At 42.6% G+C, this 22651-nt stretch overlaps 1 protein-coding gene across 7 annotated transcripts in view; it reads left to right on the top strand.

Moving 5' to 3' along the window:
• Window positions 1–18914, top strand: part of FREM1 (FRAS1 related extracellular matrix 1) — a 97273-nt gene extending 78359 nt beyond the window's left edge. For 5 of the 7 annotated variants that reach the window (XM_034773547.1, XM_034773546.1, XM_034773550.1 and 2 more), the window contains 8 exons: window positions 387–536; window positions 2513–2751; window positions 3746–3793; window positions 4060–4239; window positions 4803–4931; window positions 8537–8652; window positions 16564–16649; window positions 17741–17940. In XM_034773547.1, the coding sequence (XP_034629438.1) occupies window positions 387–536; window positions 2513–2751; window positions 3746–3793; window positions 4060–4239; window positions 4803–4931; window positions 8537–8652; window positions 16564–16649; window positions 17741–17940 (1148 nt within the window). Of the gene's footprint in view, window positions 1–386; window positions 537–2512; window positions 2752–3745; window positions 3794–4059; window positions 4240–4802; window positions 4932–8536; window positions 8653–16563; window positions 16650–17740 lie in introns of all 7 variants that reach the window. The other 2 variants (XM_034773548.1, XM_034773549.1) reach the window with 2 other exon arrangements.
• The last annotated feature ends 3737 nt before the right edge of the window (window positions 18915–22651 follow it).

Consider the following 22651-nt stretch of genomic DNA (forward strand, 5'->3'; position numbering starts at 1 on the left):
TGTAATTTTTGATTGGTTATGCAAATATTTTAAATAATTGTAGCATCTCTAGAATTAAGATTCTAAGATAAAAAGAATGCATCACATTTCTCTTTAAAATTGCAACTGAACCCCTAAATCTATGTATTGTAGCCATCATTTCCCAAGTCTAAGGCAGCTTTTTATTACAGTGTATGCACATGAACTGAATCATCATTGTCCAGGAACAAATTTGGTCTCTTAGTGTTATTTGGGAGAACAGCAGGAGTCCAGTCAGTTGGTATGAGCACAATAGCATACACAAGCTATTCTATTCTAGCTGTAGACATGTTAATTAATATTTTTTTTGACACCCAGATTGATTGAAATAGCAATTAAAGAGTAATTAAAATGTTTACTTCTGGTAGGAATGTCAACCAAGACGTGGAATATAGCAATTACCTATGACGGATTAGAGGAAGATGATGAGGTCTTTGAAGTAGTTCTGAACTCCCCTGTGAATGCAATTCTTGGCACCAGGACAAAAGCTGTAGTGAAAATTCTGGACTCAAAAGGAGGTATTCTCTTTTGATCATCATCTTTAAAATCTGGAGCAATCTTGGCTGAGTAGCTACTTACTTTCAACAACACTTACCTTCAAATCAAAATGCTTAATTTAAAAAAGAAAAGAAAACAGGATTGACAGTTGCAGATCCGTTTATTCTCTCACATAACTGTATTCTTCCTCTTAGAAAACACAGCATGAAGAAAGCAACAAGTACAAAAGAAAAAAAACCTTTGCTAAGAACAAGCGTGTTAGATTTCAGCATTCATCATTATTTTCAAAGGAATTTACTTAGAAGGTCCATTAAAATATTTTTCTGGTGATTGTATAACAGTTGTTGCACTCCTTTGGGAAAGATGTCAGAAAAAAATCTAACAACTGAACCCAGCTCTTAAAATAAATTCTGTAGTATCCTACTGGTTTGAGCAGTTGTTCTACAATACTGTAGTATTTTTCAGTGATGGAGTGTGGAGTGTTTTAATGTGGAAACAGCTGAGGAAAATACAAATAATGATCTAGACAGCTAAATTCTTTGAAGATTGAAGAATATTCTTCTCTCTAGCTACCTAGCAGAATAGCATTACTGTCAATTATGAAAATGAATTTGGGTTAGTTTTGCAAAGGTCATTTTTAAAGGTTCAGGGTCTGATTTTCTGTTTAGTAACTAGGGTGACCAGACGTCCCGATATTAGGGGCTTTGTCTTGTATAGGCAATTATGCCCTCTCCTTCCCCTGCCCCCCCCCCCCCACAAAAATAAGCACCCCAATTTTTCACACTTGCTATCTGGTCACTCTATTGGTAACATTGATGTAAACCCAAATTACTCAACTGAAGTCAGAAATTTATCAGTGTAAAACTGGTTTGAGAGGAAAATAAGACAATGTCAAAGCATGAAAAAGAAGGCACCTATGACTGACTGCTTGCTACCCAAATGACTGATAAGGAAGGCACCTGGGACCAACTGGCTGCTGCTGATTCATTGATAGGAAAGATACCTGGGCTTTATAAGACAGAGAAGAATGGACATGAGAGGGAGAGATCTTTGTGTGAGAAATAATCAAACAGCTGGGGATTGCAGCTGGAGACAGAGAAGAGTAACTGGGGAGCTGTTTGAGGTGTGCTGAGCTCCTGACAGGACTCCTGAGGGAAGCAGTTGGGGAAGCCTTCTGAAGGTGTGGCCTGAGGATCCACAGAGCACAGGTCCAAGAAGAGGAGCTCAGTAATTCAGAGGACTCCAGAGGGAAAAATAATAATAAGCAGCTAGGGAGGCTGACGAGTGTGTTACCTGGGGAAGTTGAAGAGGAGAGGGATTGTGAAAGGGAATAGATAGGCCTCCTAAAGAAGGGGTGGTGCCCAGTGGAACACCTGAGAGACTATATTTGGAGGTTCAAAATAGATAAACATTCAGGAAAGCAGAGTTTGTACCTCTATGTGAGACTGGGCCAAAAGAGACTGAGCATATGGTAGGGGCATTGGTGTGTGTGATGGCCTTGTTGAACTTATTGATTATCTCCTGGGTGAAGGGAAACTGAGGCCAGCTGCTGCAGAACCATGTGAGGGTCAGAAGAGGGTGCTACAGCATTTGTGTTCTCATTTACAGGGCAGCAAAATTTTGTTTGGGATGAGAGAAAATCATTAGGGCATAAATATTACCAAAATTGTTCATTATACCTGAAAATCTATGGACCAAATGTGTACCTTCAACAGGTACCTCTTAGTGCATTTGATTTTCAGGGAGTTGATTTTATTTACTTGTGCTAAAGTATTTATACTTTTACGACTCACAGAAAATACTATACATGAATGCTCTTTTCCTCTACGTAAACAAATGGGAGAAATGAGGACTAGTGAATAAATAGCAAATCGGCAACATCAGATGAAAAATCATCCAACTTTTAATGACAAGCTGTTTCAGTGCCCTAGTCAATGTGACCAGCTATCTGCTCATGTAAAATGAACTGACCATCTGCCATCTTGTATGCTTTCAGGTCAATGCAGCTCTTTCCATTCCTCTGGCCAAAACAAGCACAACTTATGGGGGACAGGCGCATTGCTTCCAGTTTCCTCAGGCTCCTCATCGCCCTCCAATCCTGGCACTGTTCACTTGGAAGAAATCCCGCTGTCCTCTTCCAAAGAGATGATGGTGCAGAGAGGGGATGTGTTACAGGAATTCAACTTGCTGAATCTGTCAAGGATGAGGCTTAGAGCTGTCAGAAATGGCAAAATAGTAAGGCAGAACTATTGTATGGTGATGGGATGATAATATATATGTTTTTAAAGTAGTGATCTTACCTGAATTTACTGTAACTAGAAAAATATCTGTGCATTCAGTGGATCAGATTTAAGAGCTTTTTAAGAATATACTGTATCTTCTGAAAGCCTTGACACTGAGGATCTGTCTATGTGAGAAAGACAGGCGGAGTTGAGGAAGGAAATGTGTATCAAACAACAAACCAAAATAAGATTCTGATGGGGGTAGATTCTCAGCTGGGGCAAATCAGCAGAGCTCTATTGAAATTAATGGAACTAGGTCAATTTATAGGAGTTAAGACCTGATCCTGAAGGTACTAGAAAATAAACAAGGAAATAAAATTTACCTAAATTGGAAAAAACAGTGGAGACACCTCATTAGGCAGATTTCATGTACACTGATTTGATTGGGACACGACTGTGATCTTTAACTGGTTATGTAAACACATCTTGAGCACACCTTTGTGTGTCAGGCCTGGTCTACACATAAAATTTAGGTCGACACAGCTATGGCACTTGGAGGTGTGAAAAATCCGCACCCCTAAGCACTGTAGCTGTGCCAATGTAGCTCTCAGTGTAGACACAGCTTGGTGGATGGAAGAATGTTTCCATTGACCTAGCTAATGTTTCTCAGGGAGATGGAGTTCTACAGTGACAGAAAAACCTTTCCCATTGCTGTAGGCTGCCTACACTATGGGGTTATGCCGGCATAGCTACAGTGCCATAACTATGCTATTGTAGTTCCTGTAGTGTAGGACGTGGCCTCAGTTTTAATTGCCTACTTTCAGATGTCGTCCGCCTCCATTGTAGGAGGAAAAAATTAAAACCAAGAATAAAATCTGTAGTGTTTGCTAACCTAGATTATTCACCACCAGCCACCCCAATGAGACTTTCATGGAAAGCTTCAGATAGCTACCTGTTTCTATATTGTGTAGATACACCAAACTCATTTCACTGTCTGGCCTTTTCAGGTTTATCCTTCATCTGTGTTAAGAAATGGAACCAATGTGGCTTTTAAAGTAAGAATAATATGGTGTGGCTTCTTCTATGATTCTTTCCTTATTATGTCTTATCTTAGCTGCATGTATAACAACTTTAATAATTTGATGTAGTTAATACTGACGGCACTTTCTCATTCTCTTTTTCTTTGGGGGGTCTCCTCCCCTTGATTGACAATAACTTGTGTTTCAAAATTCCTTTCCATTTTTGTGAGGAAAATTTTGAAGTTGCTTATGAATGATAATCCTCTTTTTTTCTTTTTCTTTTGGTTACTTTAAAAATCAAGTATCATGGATTGGTCTCTCTCAGAGTAGAGGATGACACCTCATCAGCTAATGCAAACAAGGCTAACAAGTCAATAATTAACCAAGGGCGGACAAAGATAAATGTGATCTCCTCCAGGAAGACGGAAGTCCCACAAGCTGATAAGGCAGAGTTGATGTCTGAATCACACTCTAACCAACAGGTATGAAAACCTTTTGTTTCATATGAGTTTTCACCATCGATTTTTAACTTAAGTTGTTATCTAAGATGATTTAATACCTCTGAGATCTCCAGTCCAACCCCACCCCCACCTCTAATATTTACTCTTCTAGTTCTTTAGACTAATTTAGCCAATACATTTAGTATTTGCATGTCACCATAGGCACCGACTCTATGGGGGCTCTGGGGCTGGAGCACCCACAGAAAAAAAATAGCAGTCCTGTGGATCAGCGCCTCCCGCCCTCCTGCGGCTCTGTTGATCAGCTCCTCCCTCTCCCTCCTGCCTGCCGTGGATCAGCTGTTCAGCAGCGTGCAGGAGGTGCTGCGGGCAGGAAGAGGTGGGGCAGGAAGAGGCAGGGGTGAGGGTTTGGAGGAAGGGGTGGAGTGGGAGCGGGGTCTGGGGACGAGCAGGGGTCGAGCACCCCCCCAGAATCTGAGTAAGTCAGCACCTATGCATGTCACAATCTCTTGAAGTAAAAACTGACCATTTATTCTGTTCCATAAAACCATTTTGCTTCAATATGCAAATGTTATTCCCTTTTTCAGGACCTGGTCCTCTCCTTTCCAAAGAGCTGCACACCTGATTTAGAGGGGCTCTTGCATTTTGAAGAAAGTACCCAAAACTTATTTCAGTGTGATGGAATTTCGTGGAAGTTATGGACTTCAAAAAGCAAGGTAACTATCGCCTGCCCTTTGTGTGCATTTAATTTTAAGCTTCTCCAATGTTAAATTGTATAGTCCTTTCCACAACGGATTTTAGTTCATTGTAATAGAGATTTTGTGTTTTGGTTGATACATTCAGGCTACATTTTGGATGAGTAAAAGGGAACATTTCTTTGTAATACGTTTTTAAGTAAAAGCACTTCAAGAAGGCTTAACAAAAACCTGTCAAAATACTGTTTCTTGACATGATGTTCTTAAACATCTTCAGGTGCAGTCTCATCAGTGTTGCTTCATCATTAAGCCTCAGGAACGTGTGACTATCAGATGCATGCAACCCTAACAGACACACTTTTAGACATGCTGGTATGAAATGAATATCTGAGATGAAGCGTAGGGGCCTGATTCACTGGTATGTTAGGGATGCTTTGTTCTGCTCTGGTGGGGCAAAGCAGTCCTACACCTGGCTACCAGGGCTTCCCCTACAAAGGAGGATCTTTGAGTGGTATGTCACTGCAATAGTGGCTTCCTGTGGCTTTCCATGCTATCCTCTTCCTGCCTACTAGTGGATGCAGTGTGGCTAGGGATCCATGCACCCAGCTGATCTCCAGCTGACATTGGCAGCCAGCATACAGTAGCCAGGTTGCTCTAAATTATATTGCAGACCAGTCTGGCATTCTGATGCCCTAGGTTCAGTGAAGCATTAACGTGGCTTAGGGCTTGTGTAGATGAACAGTTAGCATGCAGCAAGCTGGAATGTAAAACTACAGTGCACTAGGGAGTTGTGCGCTAACTGGCTGCATGGCCCCTGCTACCACGCACTAAGAGTCCCGTAGTGTGCTTTGACCTACTTCCATTTCAAAGCAGAGTAGGTCGATGTGCACTACAAAACTCCCAGTGCATAGTAGCAGGGGCCACATGGACATTAAGGGCTTGTCTACACTGGCAAGTTTCTGCACAGTAAAGCAGCTTTTTGCGCTCAAACTACAGACGTGTACACACTGCCAAACCACTTTGTGCGCAGAAACTCCTCAGTTGCAGCGCTGCAAAAAACCAACCTCGACGAGAGTCGTAAGGCTATTTGCGCAGAGGCTCCAGCGCTCTATTGCCGGTGTAGACACTGGATTGCTTTCTGCGCTGTAATTGGCCTCTGGGGCTGTCCCATAACGCCTCAAGTGGCTGCTCTACTCATTGTTTTTAACTCGGCTGCCCTGGAGACATGCGCCCCTCCCCTTTCAAAGCACCGTTTCTGACAGCCATTGCATGCTGTGCTGATCTGCTCTGGGACACATTAATGTGGAATGCTCATGCTATTGAACACAGAGGCAGGTGTGTGTGTGTGTGTGCGTTCCCTCTCCCCCCTCCACTTCAGCTGAAAAGCAGCTGGCAGTGTAGAATGATGCCCATGGAACAATGGGATTGGGAAACCTGCATCATGTGACACTGTGCCTGTCCCATGAGGCATTGCAAACCCTTCCCAAAGCACCCTGCAGCAGTTGCACAGTGGGATAGTTACCACAATGCACGGCTCTCTTTGCCATTGCAAGTGCTGCTAATGTGGATGCGCTCCACCGTCACAAGGAGCACAGTGTGGACACGCAACGGCGGTTTAATTCCAGCGTTTTAATAAAAGTGGTATAACTTGTGGCGCAGAAACTTGCCAGTGTGGACACACCTTAGTGTGCAACATGCTAGTATGCTGTAGCCGGGGCCGTCCTCCCTAGGGGGGTGCAAGGCCCAGGGCAGAAGTGACTAATCCATCACTTCCATGACCGACCACTTCGGGCAGGAGAGGGGAGGCAGGGCTTCCCCAAACAGCCAACCATGGCCCCACACACACTCCACGCCCAGGGCCCCACTTCAGTAGTGCCACTGGGCTCCAGGGGGCTGGGGCCATGCCACCTGCCTTCCCGAGACTGGGGAGGCTGAAGCAGCACCACTGCACACTCTCCCTCCTGGCGCTCTGGGACTGGGGAGTTTGTAGCGGCGCGGCGGCGCGCTCTCCCTCGGGTGGAAGGGACGGTTCACGCGCTGTCCATGCACGCCGGCCAATCGTGCTAGCCCGCATCGGGGGACCCCCCAAAGCATGGGGCCCGGAGCAGTAGCCCTGATTTGCCGGACCCTAGGGACGGCTCTGGCTGTAGCATTACACCCTAGTGTGCTACGTACTAACTGTTCATCTAGACAAACCCTTAACGCCATCTTTGTACACATCTCCTTAGATGTACACTGAGCACTTCTCAGACACACCAAACAATCAGGACCTAAATCTCTGAGGAAACTGGATGGCCCCAATGGTCACTCTTCACTGGCCTGTGTGAAATGGCAACTAATTCTATCTTGTATCGGTCATACAGTCTGAATTAGATTGTAAACTCTTTGGGACAAGGAGTGTTTCTTAATCTCTTTGGGTACGTCTACACTGCAATTAAACACCTGCGTCTGGCCTGTGCCAGCTGACTCGGGCTCACAGGGCTTGGGCTATGGGGATGTTTAATGGCCGTGTAGATGTTCGGGCTCAGGCTGGAGCCTGAGCTCGGCGACCCTGCAACTATAGGACTCACCCAAAATATAGCCTGAATGTATCAAGCAAACACAAAACCCCTATTACAAAAAACTAAAATCCCTTGTGGGAAGGACTGTGTAGTCCTGTGGGCCTGAGTCAGCTGGCATGGGTCAGCTGCTGGTGCTCAATTGCAGTGTAGGCAGACCCTAATGTACAGTGCCTAGCACAGTGGAGCTCCTGGCTGCTGCTCTAATACATATATAATCAGAGAAGAATAACAAGAATTATTGGAGGCATGGAAAGTATGCCTTACAGTAAGAGACTTAAGGGGCTCAACCTATTCAGCATATTGAAGGGAAGGTTGGGAGCTGACTTGCTCATGGGCTGCAAACACCATACAGGGAATCAATATCAGAGGGCTCTTTAATTTAGCAGACAAAGACATAAAGTCAAGTGGCTGGAAGTTGAAGTTAGACAATTTCAAACGGTGAATAAGGTCTAAATTTTATTAGTGAGGATAATTAACCACTGGAACAGCTTACCAAGGGCTGTGGTGGATTCTTAGTCACTTGAAGTCTTGAAATCAACATTGAATGTCTGTCTAAAATATACATGCAAGTTCAACCACAAGTTTTTGGGCTTCATACAGGAATTACTGGGTGAGATACTATGGCCTGTTGTGCAGGAGGTCAGCCCTGATGCACTGCAGACACCCCGAGCCCTGGCACGCCCCACAGGGCTAAAGCCCTGAGCCCTGGCACACTGCAGAAGCCTCATGCCCCAGCATGCTCCCCGGGGCTGAAGCTCTAAGCCCTAGCACATCCCAGAACGCTAAATGGGGAGGCCTGGGGAGCTCTGGGAAACATTCTGTGAGAATTTAAGCCCTAAATTTAGTGTAACTGCTTTGACCTTGTGCATGCCTACTCCACTAGATGAATGTTGCACGCAGTCTATCTTTTGAAGTTATTGATGTTGAATTTAAAAAATGCCTTCAGTTTTATTAATATAAACATTTGTATTTGTTTTGATCCTGAAGAGGTATGTTAAAGCAGCGCTTTAGAAGGCTGATGCTATTAACAAGTCACTCTGAGCACGAGCAAGCTTTTTATTTCAGGATGTTAGCATGAAAAAATGCCCATCTGGATGGAGCCATCATGGAGGCAGCTGCTATTTCCTGATCACAGACCAGAAAGTCACTTGGAATACAGCTGCTCGGGCTTGCCGGGAACAGTAAGTCTTTTTCAGATTAATCATTTTATGTGGTAATTGGGTGTTGCTCCTGCATTGAGCTGCTTCCTGTGCTCAGTTGATTCTGTTAACCCCCATTCCATTGATGCGGCACAGCTGAGGGTTCTGGCTCAAAATAAAAGCCCAAGAAAGGTTAATCTCAAAATGTTTGTGTTGGATGCTTACCCCCCACCACGTCTTCATGATTTCCATTCCTGCAATGCCTTGTTTGTAAGGGTGACGCTTCCCCCCACAGCATCACTGAATGGGGAGCTGAAGAGAATGAAGACTGAATTTCTTACATATTTCTCTCTCCAGCTTGTGACCCACCACTTTCTTGCGTACAGCTGTTACAATTTTATTGTGTCTCACAATATTTGGTGTGGGGTTTTTTTTGTTTGTTTGCTTTTTTTTGCTTAAAGCACTCGTTCTTGGAGTCATGTGAAGACATGGGAATTTTGGCTTGCATTTAAACACAACATTTCTAACCCTCCAACTTGCTGAGAAAAGTTTGATCCTATAAAGTTCTCATTCTTCAAGACTAGAAGGCAAATAAAGAGAACCCAATATTAAATGGCTTAAAAGGCATGACATTTCTAAACAATCTTGTGATTTTTTTTTCTTTTTTGGGGCGTGGGGGGCTGACTCGTGATTTTTGAAAGGTTGGGGTTGGCAATGCTTACAGCAAAGACTCAGCATAACTCTGGAGAGGTGAGTTTGTTCATTCTCTACCATACAGTGGAATCTGGGAGAGCAGTGATGTTCTGATCAACTTTATAGTGCTGGAGCCTAGCAAAGCATATGCATGGTGGGTGCATTTCTTCCTTCTTTTCTGTTCTCTTCACCAACTGTGTCTGTATCTTTCTATCCTGTAAGCATCACAGCATGCTTAGACAGGATGCTAAACATCACAGACATGCTGAGACCACATTTTTCACCCTTACTTTAAGGGGGCCTTAACTCAGTTAAACATTTAAAAATTGTGTTTCTGGGCACAGCCAGAGACTTAAGTTACTTATGCATCCAAGGGACATTAATTGGGCTCACAATTTTGTGAGTGAAAAAAACAGAGGTCAACTGAAACAGGAGAGGAGAAGAGGGAGTAAAGGAAGGGGCCAGGGAGTTAGGGAAGTAGACAGGTGTAGGGTCATTCCCCAAGAGCCCAAGTTGGGGGTTCTCCAGGATCCTTTTCTGTCCATAGCAGTCCTCTGAGTGCTGATTCCAACTTGGATAAGACGTTTTGGGGCATGGATAATGGTGGCAGAATTGTGCAGTCAGTTGTGGCGAGGTGAAAATACAGGACAGCAGAGCTGACATGGGATGGAGCAGGGCAGAAGGCTACAACTGGCTGACCAGAAGGGGGAGGTATGGAGAATGACTGGAGTGAGGGATGGCTAGGACCAGGCTCACCCCAGGAGAGGTGGCTGGGGAGGAACCAGGTTAGGGGTTGGTTGTGTCCCAGGTGAGGGTACATCCCTGGTGTTGGGACCCCTGTTCCACGGTCCCTGGTCTGGGCTGTCCTCGGAAAGGCAGGGAGCAGGCCTAGAGACCTCCCAGCACGAGGGCTGGCACAGTGGGAAGGGTATGGGGACAGAACTTGGGAAGCACTGCCTGCCTCTAGGGACTTATTTCTCCTGGAGCCCCTGACAGACTCTGCAGCTGAGCAAAACAGAGGCCAGAACTTGTCTCTGTGCCCAACTCCTTCTGCTCCTTTCTCCACACTAGGGTCTGGGGCTGTGCACATATTGCTGCTCCTAGGACTGCTGCACTTGGGCCGTAATGGCAGCAGCCAGAGGGTTCCAGAAGAACTCTTCTTAGGGCTCTTAAGGAATGACCCACCCCACTCCCATCTGCTTCTCCAGCTCCGTGGCCCTTTCCTTTACTCCCTCTCTTCTATTCTCTGCTCCCATCCTGCTTCATTCATATTATTGGAGCTACCTCCTTCAGGCTCAGGGTCTAACTAATTGGCATATTGAGGGTCGGGAAGGAATTTTCCCATGGGTCAGATTGACAGATAACCTGTGGAGTTTTCGCCTTCCTCTGCAGCATGGGGTATGGGTCACTTGCAGGTTTAAACTAGTGTAAATGGTGGATTCTCTGTAACTTGAAGTCTTTAAATCATGATTTGAGGACTTCAGTAACCCAGCCAGAGGTTATGGCTCTATTACAGGACTGGGCGGGCGAGGTTCTGTAGCCTGCAACGTGCAGGAGGTCAGACTAGATGATGATGGTCCCTTCTTAAAGTCCTATCAGCCTATATCCCTTGATATGGGCAAAGGCCTCTGAGCTTGCTTCCCAATTCTGAGGTTTTTGGGGGGTGAAGGGGTGGGAAGAGGAAGGTCTATGGCCCTCACTTGAATTTAGCAGGGTGGATGTTGCAGCACGGGCACCGGCTTGGGCTAGCCGCCTGAGACATAGCCCACCTGACCTCCTGGGTCTGCACTTGGGTGGCTAGCCCGAGGCACTGCCCATGCCGCAGCATCCACGCAGCTATTTTAGCATGCTAGCTCAAGCTGAGCTGGCGTAAGTCAGTTTACCTCTGCTGCAAATCACACCTCCCAGATGCAATGTAGATCTACCCCGAGGCTTTGAAAATACCTAGGCAGAGCTGCCGGAGCATAGCTTTCTCAAGTGCCAGTGCAAAGCTCCATCCTAGATTTCAGGTGGTAGAGCAATGCTCCAGACCACTTTGGCAGCCCTGCTGGAGAGTAACAAATTGTGGAGAGCGGTAGACTGCATAAGAATTGAAAGCGGATTGGGCCTAGCCCGTACTCATCTGGGCCCTGCAACTATTCTGTAATATAAAGGTTACAACAGAGAGGAGCCAGAGGTGAAAAGAGGTTAACGGGGACTGGATTGAAACATGTTTTGAGCAATGAGGGCAGCAGGAGGAGCATGGAGAATAAAGTACTTCTTAATTGATTCCAGTCCTTCATGACAATTTGAGGCTGCTCTGGATAATTGGCAAAGGTTAGGTCTTGGTTTTTATACCATCCAGACCAATTCACCTATCCTTACTAAAATGTCACCTAGTGTGGCCAACTTTGGCGATTTTTATCATGAGTCTCATGGTGGTGTTCTTAAAGTTCCAGCTCCTGGACCCAAGTGATTACATCAGTCTCAGCTTCCATTTTTAAAAATCAAGTTGCTAGAACCCCTGGCTGTAGAGAGAAGCTGGAAAAGTGCAACCCAAGTACACCCTGAAGGTTCAGAAACCAGAAGGCAAAGAAAACAAACCTCATTTTTGTTAATTTCATGATTTCAATGGATCTGGTTGGTGATCTTTTGAAAGCTTGAGGTTGGCAATGCAGTGTACTTCCTCCCTACCTGCAAGTGAATGGGGGAGGGTGTAGATCCTGTCCAACCCTATTGCTGCCATGCTGGGAAGGCCAGAAAGAGCTTTGCTCCCTCTCCTGAGCTCTGCTGTTTGAGGCAGTTTTCCCCTGGTTGTATTTATATTGGCAACAACATGCTCTCGCATTCATTATGACTTGTTTTGCCTGGTGAGTAATATGAGCCCTATAATAACCCTTTTCCTGTCCTCCTCCAGACAACATCCCGAACAAAGCTGTCAGGCCAGCAGATCCTGATTATCTTCTCTCTGAAATCCCTTTAACATTCAACTGGCTGGGAGGGAACCCTCCCTAAACTACATTAGTCAGCCCTCTGTTCTCTGGGAAGTCCACTTTGTGTGTGTGAGTAGCTGCAGGGACTCCTTTCCTGCTGGAAAGTTGTGTGTAATATGAAAATTTAAGGAGGTTAAGTGATGGTATGGAACACCAAGAGGAAGAGTCCAAGTATATCAGCTAACTAACATGCAAACAAATCTCTCATGATGAGCCGTGATAATTTAATTAAAGCTGGATACTTCAGTTTGAGGAGGCTTTATCATGTTAAATGAGCGCTCCTCCCCCCTCTACTGCAAATGGCTTACAGATGTGCAGGTCCCAGTCTCAGAAGATGTTTCATTCATTTTGAAGTGCTGATTGGAAGATAAGTTAATAAATGGTTTTATTTTTCTATTCTCTTATTTCTGTTACTGGAACAGATCAGCCGTTTCATTCCCAAAGTAATGCATGCATAACTCCTCGTTATTTTACTGGTGATGTTTGATCTGTAATGTGTTTACAGATGAAACAGCCAGTTTCAGAACACTATAAAACATCATTACACTACCAGGTTTTCATCTGGGAGAACTACTCTGTGGATTATTTACTTCCCCCACCCCCAATTTTATAAGAAACAGTGTTGATGGATATACAATTTTTTAAAAAAAGTTAAGCTACAATCTTGCTGGCTCAATGGCAGTAAGACTCCAACTAAGGTTAATTCCCTTTAAAGAAAAAAAAAATGTACCCTGTATATTCTACCCCAGTGGTTTTTAACCTGTGGTCTGTAGACCCCTGGGGTCCACAGACTATGTCTAAGATTTCCAAAGAGGTCTGCACCTCCATTCAAAAATTGTTGTCTCCAAATGAAAAAAGGTTGAAAACCAAACTTGGATAGATAAATACACCTTGCAGAGTCCGTGGAAGAGCAACACACTCAGGCCTTGTGTAAGCACAGAAGTTGTACAGAAGTTTAACTATACTGATATATACCTCTACCCCAATATAACACTGTCCTCGAGACCCAAAAAGTCTTACCATGTTATAGGTGAAACCGCATTATATCGAACTTGCTTTGATCTGCCGAAGTGCGCAGCCCGGCCCACCCCGGAGCACTGCTTTACCGCGTTATATCTGAATTCGTGTTATATCAGGTCGCGTTATGTTGGGTCAGAGGTGTAGTTAAAGTGGTTAATATGGGTGCAGTTAGACTGGCAAAAATGTGCCAGTATCCACACTAGCAGTTGTACTGGTATAACTATAATGATAAAGAAAATCACACCCCCTAACAAATGTAGTTTTCATACTGGTACAAAAACTGTATGTCAATCACACCTCAGGATGGGGGAGTTAGTTGCTGAATTAATGACCCTTTCTGAAAACATCCTTGCACCAGATACCTTCCATTTGTAACTGGAGACAGTGCAAACAAATTAATAGCAGCAGTCTCAGCTGAAAATACCGGGCCACATTTGGATTCCACTTAGGAGCCATAAATACAGATCCTAAGGCATAATATGGTCCATTAATACTTTTACAGTGCGTAGGATTGTCCATATCTTCATTCTGACAGGACCGACCACTAGGGAGTAATGAACCTGAAGACATTCAGATTTGGGGCTTAGCTACAAAGTGACAGGGTTCATGTTTCAGCATTGGGTTTTGACATAAACATGACACTCGCCCATTAGAATCTGCACTCTGGATGGCATACGAACCTATTTGTTCAGCCCCTCAACAGCGACAAGTCATGAAATTTCATAATAAAATGCTTCCCTTGAAACAGAATCGTTCTGTGTCATGTTGGTGTGATATAAAAACAGCTAATTGCCCCGCCAAACTTGCATCATTTCTGCCACACTAATTGCATGGTATTGTTCTCAGTCAGACAATGTAGACATGACAATGCATGGGTTACTGAAGAATGTTTAACACACAACAAAGAGGGTTGCTCAGTGGAAAGGAAACCTTCCATTTGAGTAACAGAAGGTTTTCAACACTTGTCAAAGAACTGTTTATGAATCTGATTCTCTCGGCTCAATTCTCCCCTGCCTCCAAGCTCCTGTTGGCATGAGGGGAGGAGAGCTCCTTTACAGTACTCTGATTCTGCACTGGCCCAGACCCAACAGTAGTTAGAGCAGCCTAGGATGCTGTTCCAGTTTATGCCCTGGGGGACACTGCATCAGTTGAGGAGCAGTGTAGCAGAGCTCTGTTTGCATGGGAGCCCCCTCCTTCCTCCCTCCACTAGGGAGCTCCGCTCCATAAGGGGAATTTTATGGGGGCCATGCACTTTGCACTGCCTGAGTGACACAAAGGGTCTGGATTATACAGGAAAATCAGGGCCTCTCTTCCATTGACCTGAAATCTATTTGCACCCTCCATGCATTAGCGTTTAAATAAAACTTACTAACAGCCAGAGCTCATAACTCAGATTGTAGCTCTTCAGGGCAGGGACCACCTTTTTGCTGTGTTTGTATAGCACCTAACACATTTGGGTCCTGGTCTGTGACTGGGGTTCCTATGTGCTACCATAATACAAAAAATTAAAAACAGATCTAAGGCTATGTCTGGGAGCTACTCAATGGCTTTGACACTCCCTTGATCTTGGGCCAGCTGTGTGTCTGGCTGTGTGAACTAGTATTGGTGCTAATGGCCCCAAATGAGATATGACAGCCTGGGCTAGCCAGCAGTATGGAGTTGCCCCAACCATTACTCCTCTGCTGGCCATAGGGTATGTGATGCAGAGTCTGTTGCAGCTGCTCTGCGCCACTCAAGGATCCCCCTATGCTGTAGGGATCCTTCCTGTATCTGGTTAAACTGGCTATTGGGCAGTTTTAGTTTGGTACAGAGCTGCCCTAATGCACTAGAGAAAGGATCTAAACTCTCTCCTTTATGCTGAATGCCTTGCATATTGCCGTGACCACCCTCGGAAGGCACCATTTAGCTGAAATGTTTGCTTAGTTGGGATTGATTGCGCTGAGGTGATGGATGCTTTTGAATGCATGGAATAGATTTTAAAGCACACAGAAAAAAATGTAAATGGAAATATTTGGCACCACAATGAGTGTTGTGTGTATTTTAAATAAAGTAGTATGTCCTCTTCAGTAGAGACTTTTTAATTAGGGTTTAGTTAGATTTACATTTAGCTCCATAAATACTCACTATTACATTGTCATTTCGTGCCTGTCTGGAGCCCAACCTAGGTTAATGCTATTATCATACATGCACTTTCAGAACTGTTCTCATTTTCTTACAGTGTGTCTAGAGCCCTGACTACATGTAATGATTAGAAATGTCATTTCATACAAGCATGATTTTTAAATCAATATTTGCAAGGGACCTCTCTTGAGATTAGATTTTATTATAGCCACACCAGTGCTTTCTTCTGGCTGCAATCAGGTGTTTCTATTATTTGGATTGAAATCAGAGGTTGATCTCATTGCTATGATCACTAGGGTGTATATCTCAGGTTTGTAGCACTTGGTGAAGCAACTTTCTAGTGCCAGTGATTTAGTTTTACTGAATTTTCATGAACCAATCAAAGGATTATACTGCTGTTAAATTAAATGATTTGATTCCAAGGTTTAGAACATATGTAAGCAGAGACCCAGCTCAACTGCTGATTGAATTAAGTGGAAGACACTGTACATCAAACAAGTCTTAACAATTTCTGCTAGGACTTTATTAAAGACATTTAAGCCTCATCCACACTACAGTTTCAACTGTGTCAGGAATCTATCTGTTTATACTCCAGTTGTCCCCTGATCCAGTTATAACACAGTTCCATTTTGAAGTGTAAATGAGGTTTTTGCCTTTATTTATCCAAGGCTTTAGCATAGTTCCAGGGGCATGGTTAAAAGAGAGTTTGCACTACAAAATGGATAATGTGACCAGATTCCTCAACCTGGTTGTGTTTGTAGGGTAGATGGACCTTAGCTTACTGTTACAAAAAAACCCAACTCTTGTTTGCAAAACAATCCACCTACCAAAAAAACTGCATGTACTTTTAAGTCCACGTTAAAAAATTTCTTGTGAAAGAATTAACATTGGGTTTAAAATATCACATATGAGTATATAATATCTATTACCGTTAAGTAATTGATTAGTGACTACATAGTCTGTCCAGATGGACATGAGTTTTAAAAATAAACCCGTGTAAAGGGTATTCTTTGAGCCAAACATCAGTTTTCATGTGAAATTGTAATATGTGTCTTTATGGTAGAATAAACACTCATAGAAAAGTCAATTGGAAAGATGTCTCACCATGGATAATTCTGATTATTCCATCCTCTCTTTTTGAACCTAGATACCTTGGAAGTCTAGCAAGTGTGGTCACGAAACAACATATGCAGTGGCTGTGGGACTTCAGTGGAAGGAAACCCTTTTGGATAGGCAAGTATACAAAATGTTAAATATGATTGTCTCCCAGAGACACTAGTGTCAATGAGCTTTACTTTGGAACATAGGAACACAGACCAACTGTCCATCTGGTCCATTGTCCTTTTTCCTTAAATTGCTTTTATTGAATACTTAGAGAAATGTATAAAAGGAAAGTTCCAGTTCTGCAAATCTGTAAAATAGAGATGTATTTCATCTTAATTTCTCACCCGGCCCCTCACCCCCGCTGGATGATCAGTTTTACACTAGTACAACTCCATTGACCTCAGTGGTATAAAACTGTTGTAATGGAGCGGAGAATCAGGCTCAACAAATTTAGTGAGTTCATATATTTCCATCTGGGGCTTTGCCTAGACTAGGAAAATAGGATATGTCTGAATATCTTAGATAATACTATTTTAAACACTATTTATGTGTTTGGGGTGAACCAACTAACGCTTTAAAGGTGGTAAGCTGTGCCTGCACTAGGTGAAAAGACATGTTTAAAATTGTTAGCCAACATGTTTTCAGACATGAACTATTTTCTTAGTCTAGGCAAGGCCTGTATGAATGTTAAAAGGCTGACAGGAATTTGTTTTCACAAGAGGGCTGGGATAAAGTTTGAAGCTGCATTCTTGACTAGAATATGCTTACTAGGGAAATTAAGATAAATATCACAAGAAAAACTTGGACATAAAGTCTAGAGAAATGGAGAGATTTTGGGGTGGGTGACAGTAACGGAAAGGATGCTGTCTCCTTGTTCACATGATGCTAGTTGCCTTACCAGAAGTCACACTGTATTTTACTTGCAGTCCTGGTGTGCTCTCTTCAGGGCTGTCCCTAGGGGGGGTGCAGGTCCTGGTGTGGAACTGATGGATTTGTCTCTTCTGGGACCGACCGCGCTGGCCAATCGCACTGGCCCGCGGGACCCCCCAAAGCTCCCGATTTGCCCTACCCAAGGGATGGCTCTGGCTCTCTTCCTTCAAAACAGTCTTCTGTGTACTTCTCACTAGAGAAATAGAAGAATAGGCTTTCTTTTGTAGCAGAAGGCTTCAGACTGCAGGTGAACTGCATATCACTGACTTGATCTTTTTGATTCATATTAGGCTTTAATGACCAAGTTAATCCTGGCCATTGGGAGTGGCATGGAGGAGAACCTGTCACCTTCACAAACTGGAGAAGAAGTCCATCTCGCCTTTCAAAGCAAGGAAAGAATTGTGTTTTGGTGCAGAGGCGAGGGAAATGGCAAGCAAAAGACTGTAGGAAGGGTAATAGGCACAACTATATCTGCTCAAGAAAGCTGTAAACAAAACTGACACTCATACCCATCTGGCCTTTCTTGTGCACAGAATATTTAACTTATATTTGCAGTATTCTGAGGGTATAAGTGTAGAAAAGAAACTTTATTATCATCAGGGTTTATTTTTATACTCCTGCTGTGATATATTAGAATCAAATCGAGTGAATGGGGTAGCACAGTGCTAAGCATAGCAAGGAAGGGGTGGGCAAATAGGTTCTCATTACAGAAAGACTCCGTATAGATCCAGAATTCAAGCACCACCAAGTTCCAGAATGTTTGGTTCTTGGTTTAGGTTTGAGCTCATTACACCAATAGGGACCACTTGCAAAATTCAGATCTGAATCCAATTTCAGTTTTCAAACACCGCCACAGCATTTGGATCTGTCATTTGTTCTAATGAGATGCCCAAATTTTGTTACACCGAAGACTAAAGCCTTAGGTTTTACACCTAATTGCCATGTAAATTTATTCATGTATTTTTAAACAAAAATAAACGAACACAACAGTCAACTTGCAAGTTCCATGACTGGTGAATGTAAATTGTCTGTTGTTTGAATTCAGCAGCAATAAAACCTACAGATTTGCAGTTCTATTAGCTTTGTTTTCACTTGCAGTTATAGCGAGAGAAGTGGTGGGGGGAGGGGTAATGGGCTCATCTGCAGAGTGAGCTCTGTTGCTGATATTGGGTTGCTGTTAGGGATGTGAGTGCTTCTATCATTGCTGTCCTAGCATGGTACCTGATCCAGTCCTCACTGGAGTCCATGGGAAGAATCTCAGTGGGAGTTGGATCAGGCCCACAGTGCAGGAGTACCATGGGGAAGGAAGTCTGCTTTTGTCTTCTCCTCACCTTGCCCACCTGCACAAAAATAAATAAATAAATAATTGGTAAATTTTCAGAATGGAGAGGGGTAACTAGCAGTGTTCCCAAGGGTCAGTCCTAGGACCAATCTTATTCAACTTACTCATAAATGATCTGGCGAAAGGGGTAAACAGTGAGGTGGCAAAGTTTGCAGATGATACTAAACTGCTCAAGACAGTTAAGACCAAAGCAGACTGTGAAGAACTTCAAAAAGATCTCCCAAAACTAAGTGATTGGGCAACAAAATGGCAAATGAAATTTAATGTGGATAAATGTAAAGTAATGCACATTGGAAAAAATAACCCCAACTATACATACAATATGATGGGGACTAATTTAGCTACAACTAACTGATCAGGAAAGAAATCTTGGAGTCATTGTGGATAGTTCTCTGAAGATGTCCATGCAGTGTGCAGCAGTGGTCAAAAAAGCAAACAGGATGTTAGGAATCATTCAAAAAGGGATAGAGAATAAGACGGAGAAGATCTGATTGCCCTTATATAAATCCATGGTATGCCCACATCTTGAATACTGCATACAAATGTGGTCTCCTCATCTCAAAAAAGATATACTGGCAACAGAAAAGGTTCAGAGAAGGGCAACTAAATTGATTAGGGGTTTAGAACGGGTCCCATATGAGGAGAGATTAAAGAGGCTAGGACTTTTCAGCTTGGAAAAGAGGAGACTAAGGGGGGGATATGATAGAGGTATATAAAATAATGAGTGGTGTGGAGAAAGTGAGTAAGGAAAAGTTATTTACTTGTTGCCATAATATAAGAACTAGGGGCCACCAAATGAAATTAATGGGCAGCAGGTTTAAAACAAATAAAAGGAAGTTCTTCACACAGGGCACAGTCAACCTGTGGAACTCCTTGCTTGAGGAGGTTGTGAAGGCTAGGACTATAACAGGGTTTAAAAGAGAACTAGATAAATTCATGGAGGTTAAGTCTGTTAATGGCTATTAGCCAGGATGGGTAAGGAATGGTGTCCCTAACCTCTGTTTGTCAGAGGGTGGAGATGGATGGCAGGAGAGAGATCACTTGATCATTACCTGTTCGGTTCACTCCCTCTGGGGCACCTGGCATTGGTCACTGTTGGTAGACAGGATACTGGGCTGGATGGACCTTTGGTCTGACCCAGTATGGCCGTTCTTATGTCCAGCCACAATCCAACCCCAAAGACTTTAGATTCTAATTGGATCTGCCCACCTGGACCCAATTGCAAGTACAATCCTTAGGGATTTGATGCCTTTTTTAAAATTTAAGTTTATTTCTGAGAGAGTTTTTAAAAACTCAGAATTTAATTGGAACAAAAACTAGAAAAATAACTTCTTAATGTAGTGTACTGGATACACTACAGAGTTGCTGTGTCTAATGAGTCTCTCAGGGTAACTTTTTTGCCTCAATACCTAACCAAACGACATCAGAGGTGAGCTATACTGCAGTACAGTGAGGGTGTAAGTCACTCAACTGTGAAAGGCCTACACAACCTTCCGCACCATTTAAGCTCCCCAGTGTGACTGTGTGGAGGGAAGGGGAATGGATGGAGTGACCTCACAGAGGGCATCAGCACCCCCAGAACTCTGCAGAGGGGTCTCTGTGCCAGTTTGGAATAGGCCAACATGGATGGAGCTGTTCTGATCACTCAGAAGCCTGTGTGCAGCTTAAAGTATCCAAATATGTGCCAGACATTGGAAAACTCAGCAAGGAAAAGCAAGGTAAACTGATAAGATCTGCATTTTAATTTAATTTTAAATAAAGCTTCTGAAACATTTTGAAAACTTTGTTTACTTTATATATAACAGTAGTTTGGTTATATAATATAGACTTTTAGAGAGACCTTCTAAAAAACGTTAAAATGTATTACTGGCACGCAATAAATGAAGACTCGGCACACCACTTCTAAAAGGTTGCCGACCCCTGATTTAAATAATTTCATAATATCTGAATTCTCTTTGATCTTTCCTTAAATTCAAGGATAGAATTTGAACAGCTTTTGTATTTCTGGCAAGGATACTGAGGTTCAAAGAATGTAATGAATCCAAACCAGGTCAATGAGAGCACTGGATGGCTCAAGGGATTGTTAGTTAGAGGGATATAATATGCTTCCATGTAAGTCACTGGTTTGAATACATTTCCATGTCAGTAGTGACAGAAAGTCGCCATCTCAGGGATGTTCAATGAACTATGGGCCTGATCCAAAGCCCACTGAAGTCACTGAAATTGTTTTCATTGACCTCAGTGGCTTGTGGATTTGACTCCGTTAAAGATTATGGTGGGTGGGGTTGTTCAGGTGTTTGAATTTGTGTTAATAAATGTATAATTAACATTATACAGATCAAATTTGCCTTTTTAAAACTAATTTGGAAACAGAAATCCAGAAGAGAATGTTCCAGTTCCCTCTAGTGGGCACTACAACTGAGAAGTTTATTTACATTTTGATTTGCATTCATTCTTTCTAAATACTAGAGAGCATTATGTGTATAGTCCTATCAACACTGTGGTTCTACCTTATTTAAATCACTAGACTGGTGCTAATCTAATATTTGTACCAAAAACAGCATGTTACATGCATTATATTTACTGTTATACCTAAATATGTGCTGTATACTAATAAAAATAAATCCTATATGATAGCTGTGGACTTCTCTTAAATACCCAAGTATTTAAAAGCTTTCTTCCTGTGACAGAGACTGTGGTGATGAGCATATTAAAAATGTGTTTATAAGTAGTAAACACAATACATCTGTGGTATACTGTATACAGCTACTGAAATCTGTTTTCCTTTAATGTTTCTACCTCTTTTGGGTGCATACATTGGGTTGTTATTGTAGAATCACTCATGAATATTTGGCTGCGTCTATTTTTTAAGCAGACGAGCACTAGAATATTCTATTTTAGGAAATAAATCCAAAGAAGGACACAGGCGTTGACAACAGATATAAGAAAGGGAAAAGTGAGATTAAAGGCATGCTTTCAGTTTTAAAAATCACAATTAAAAACTGATTTATAGATTCATAGATGTTTAAGGCCAGAAGGGCCCAGTGATCGTCTAGTCTAGCTGCCTGCATAATGCAGGCCACAGAAACTCACCGAGGCATTCCTACATCAAGCCCAGAACTGAGCTATAGCATATCTTTAAAAAGCAAAACATTGTCTTGACTTGAAGATTGCAAGTGATGGAGAATCCACCACGTCCCTCGGTAAGTTGTTCCAATGATTAATTATTATCACAAAATTGACCTCATAAGTTTTATTTGATAAAAATATTGATTCCAAACATCTTCAAACTTCTTTCCTAATTATTTTTTTTTTGTCCCTGCCCCTTCTCTCCCTCTTTCATTTTTTAGGATTCTCTACTTAAAAATTGTGTTCTGTATTTGGGCTTCTTATTTCATTCTCAAATGAATATTTCTGTGTAGATTTTCCCATGTTATTGGGGTTTTTTACTATAAGGCTATATATATAGTTTTTTACTATAAGGTAAGGCTAAAGGACCAACACATTTAACACTGCAATTTTATTGTACGTAGAGGGCAACCTTTTCAAACTTAGGCATCTAAATTTTGGCATCAGCTTGGAATGCTAGTTTTATTCCTGTTGGGATGAGCATACAGAGAAAAACATTATAAAGATGTGGATGAAATTCTGCTATACAAATTAGCAAAAAAATTTAAGAACCTCACTGCAATGGAAATAGGTGATGTATATAAATTTTAAGATGTAAAAGCCATCATATTTTTTGTCTCGTTATATCGCTCACAAGTCTATTAGGTTAGTTATTGTAACTGTGCTATGAAAGGAACGTATGTGACTCTTTCTGCCTTTTTAAAAACTCAATAAACTTAAGAAAAAGAGA

Source organism: Trachemys scripta, chromosome 6 (genome assembly GCF_013100865.1).
Source record: "Trachemys scripta elegans isolate TJP31775 chromosome 6, CAS_Tse_1.0, whole genome shotgun sequence".
In the NCBI taxonomy this organism is placed as follows: Eukaryota; Metazoa; Chordata; order Testudines; family Emydidae; genus Trachemys; species Trachemys scripta.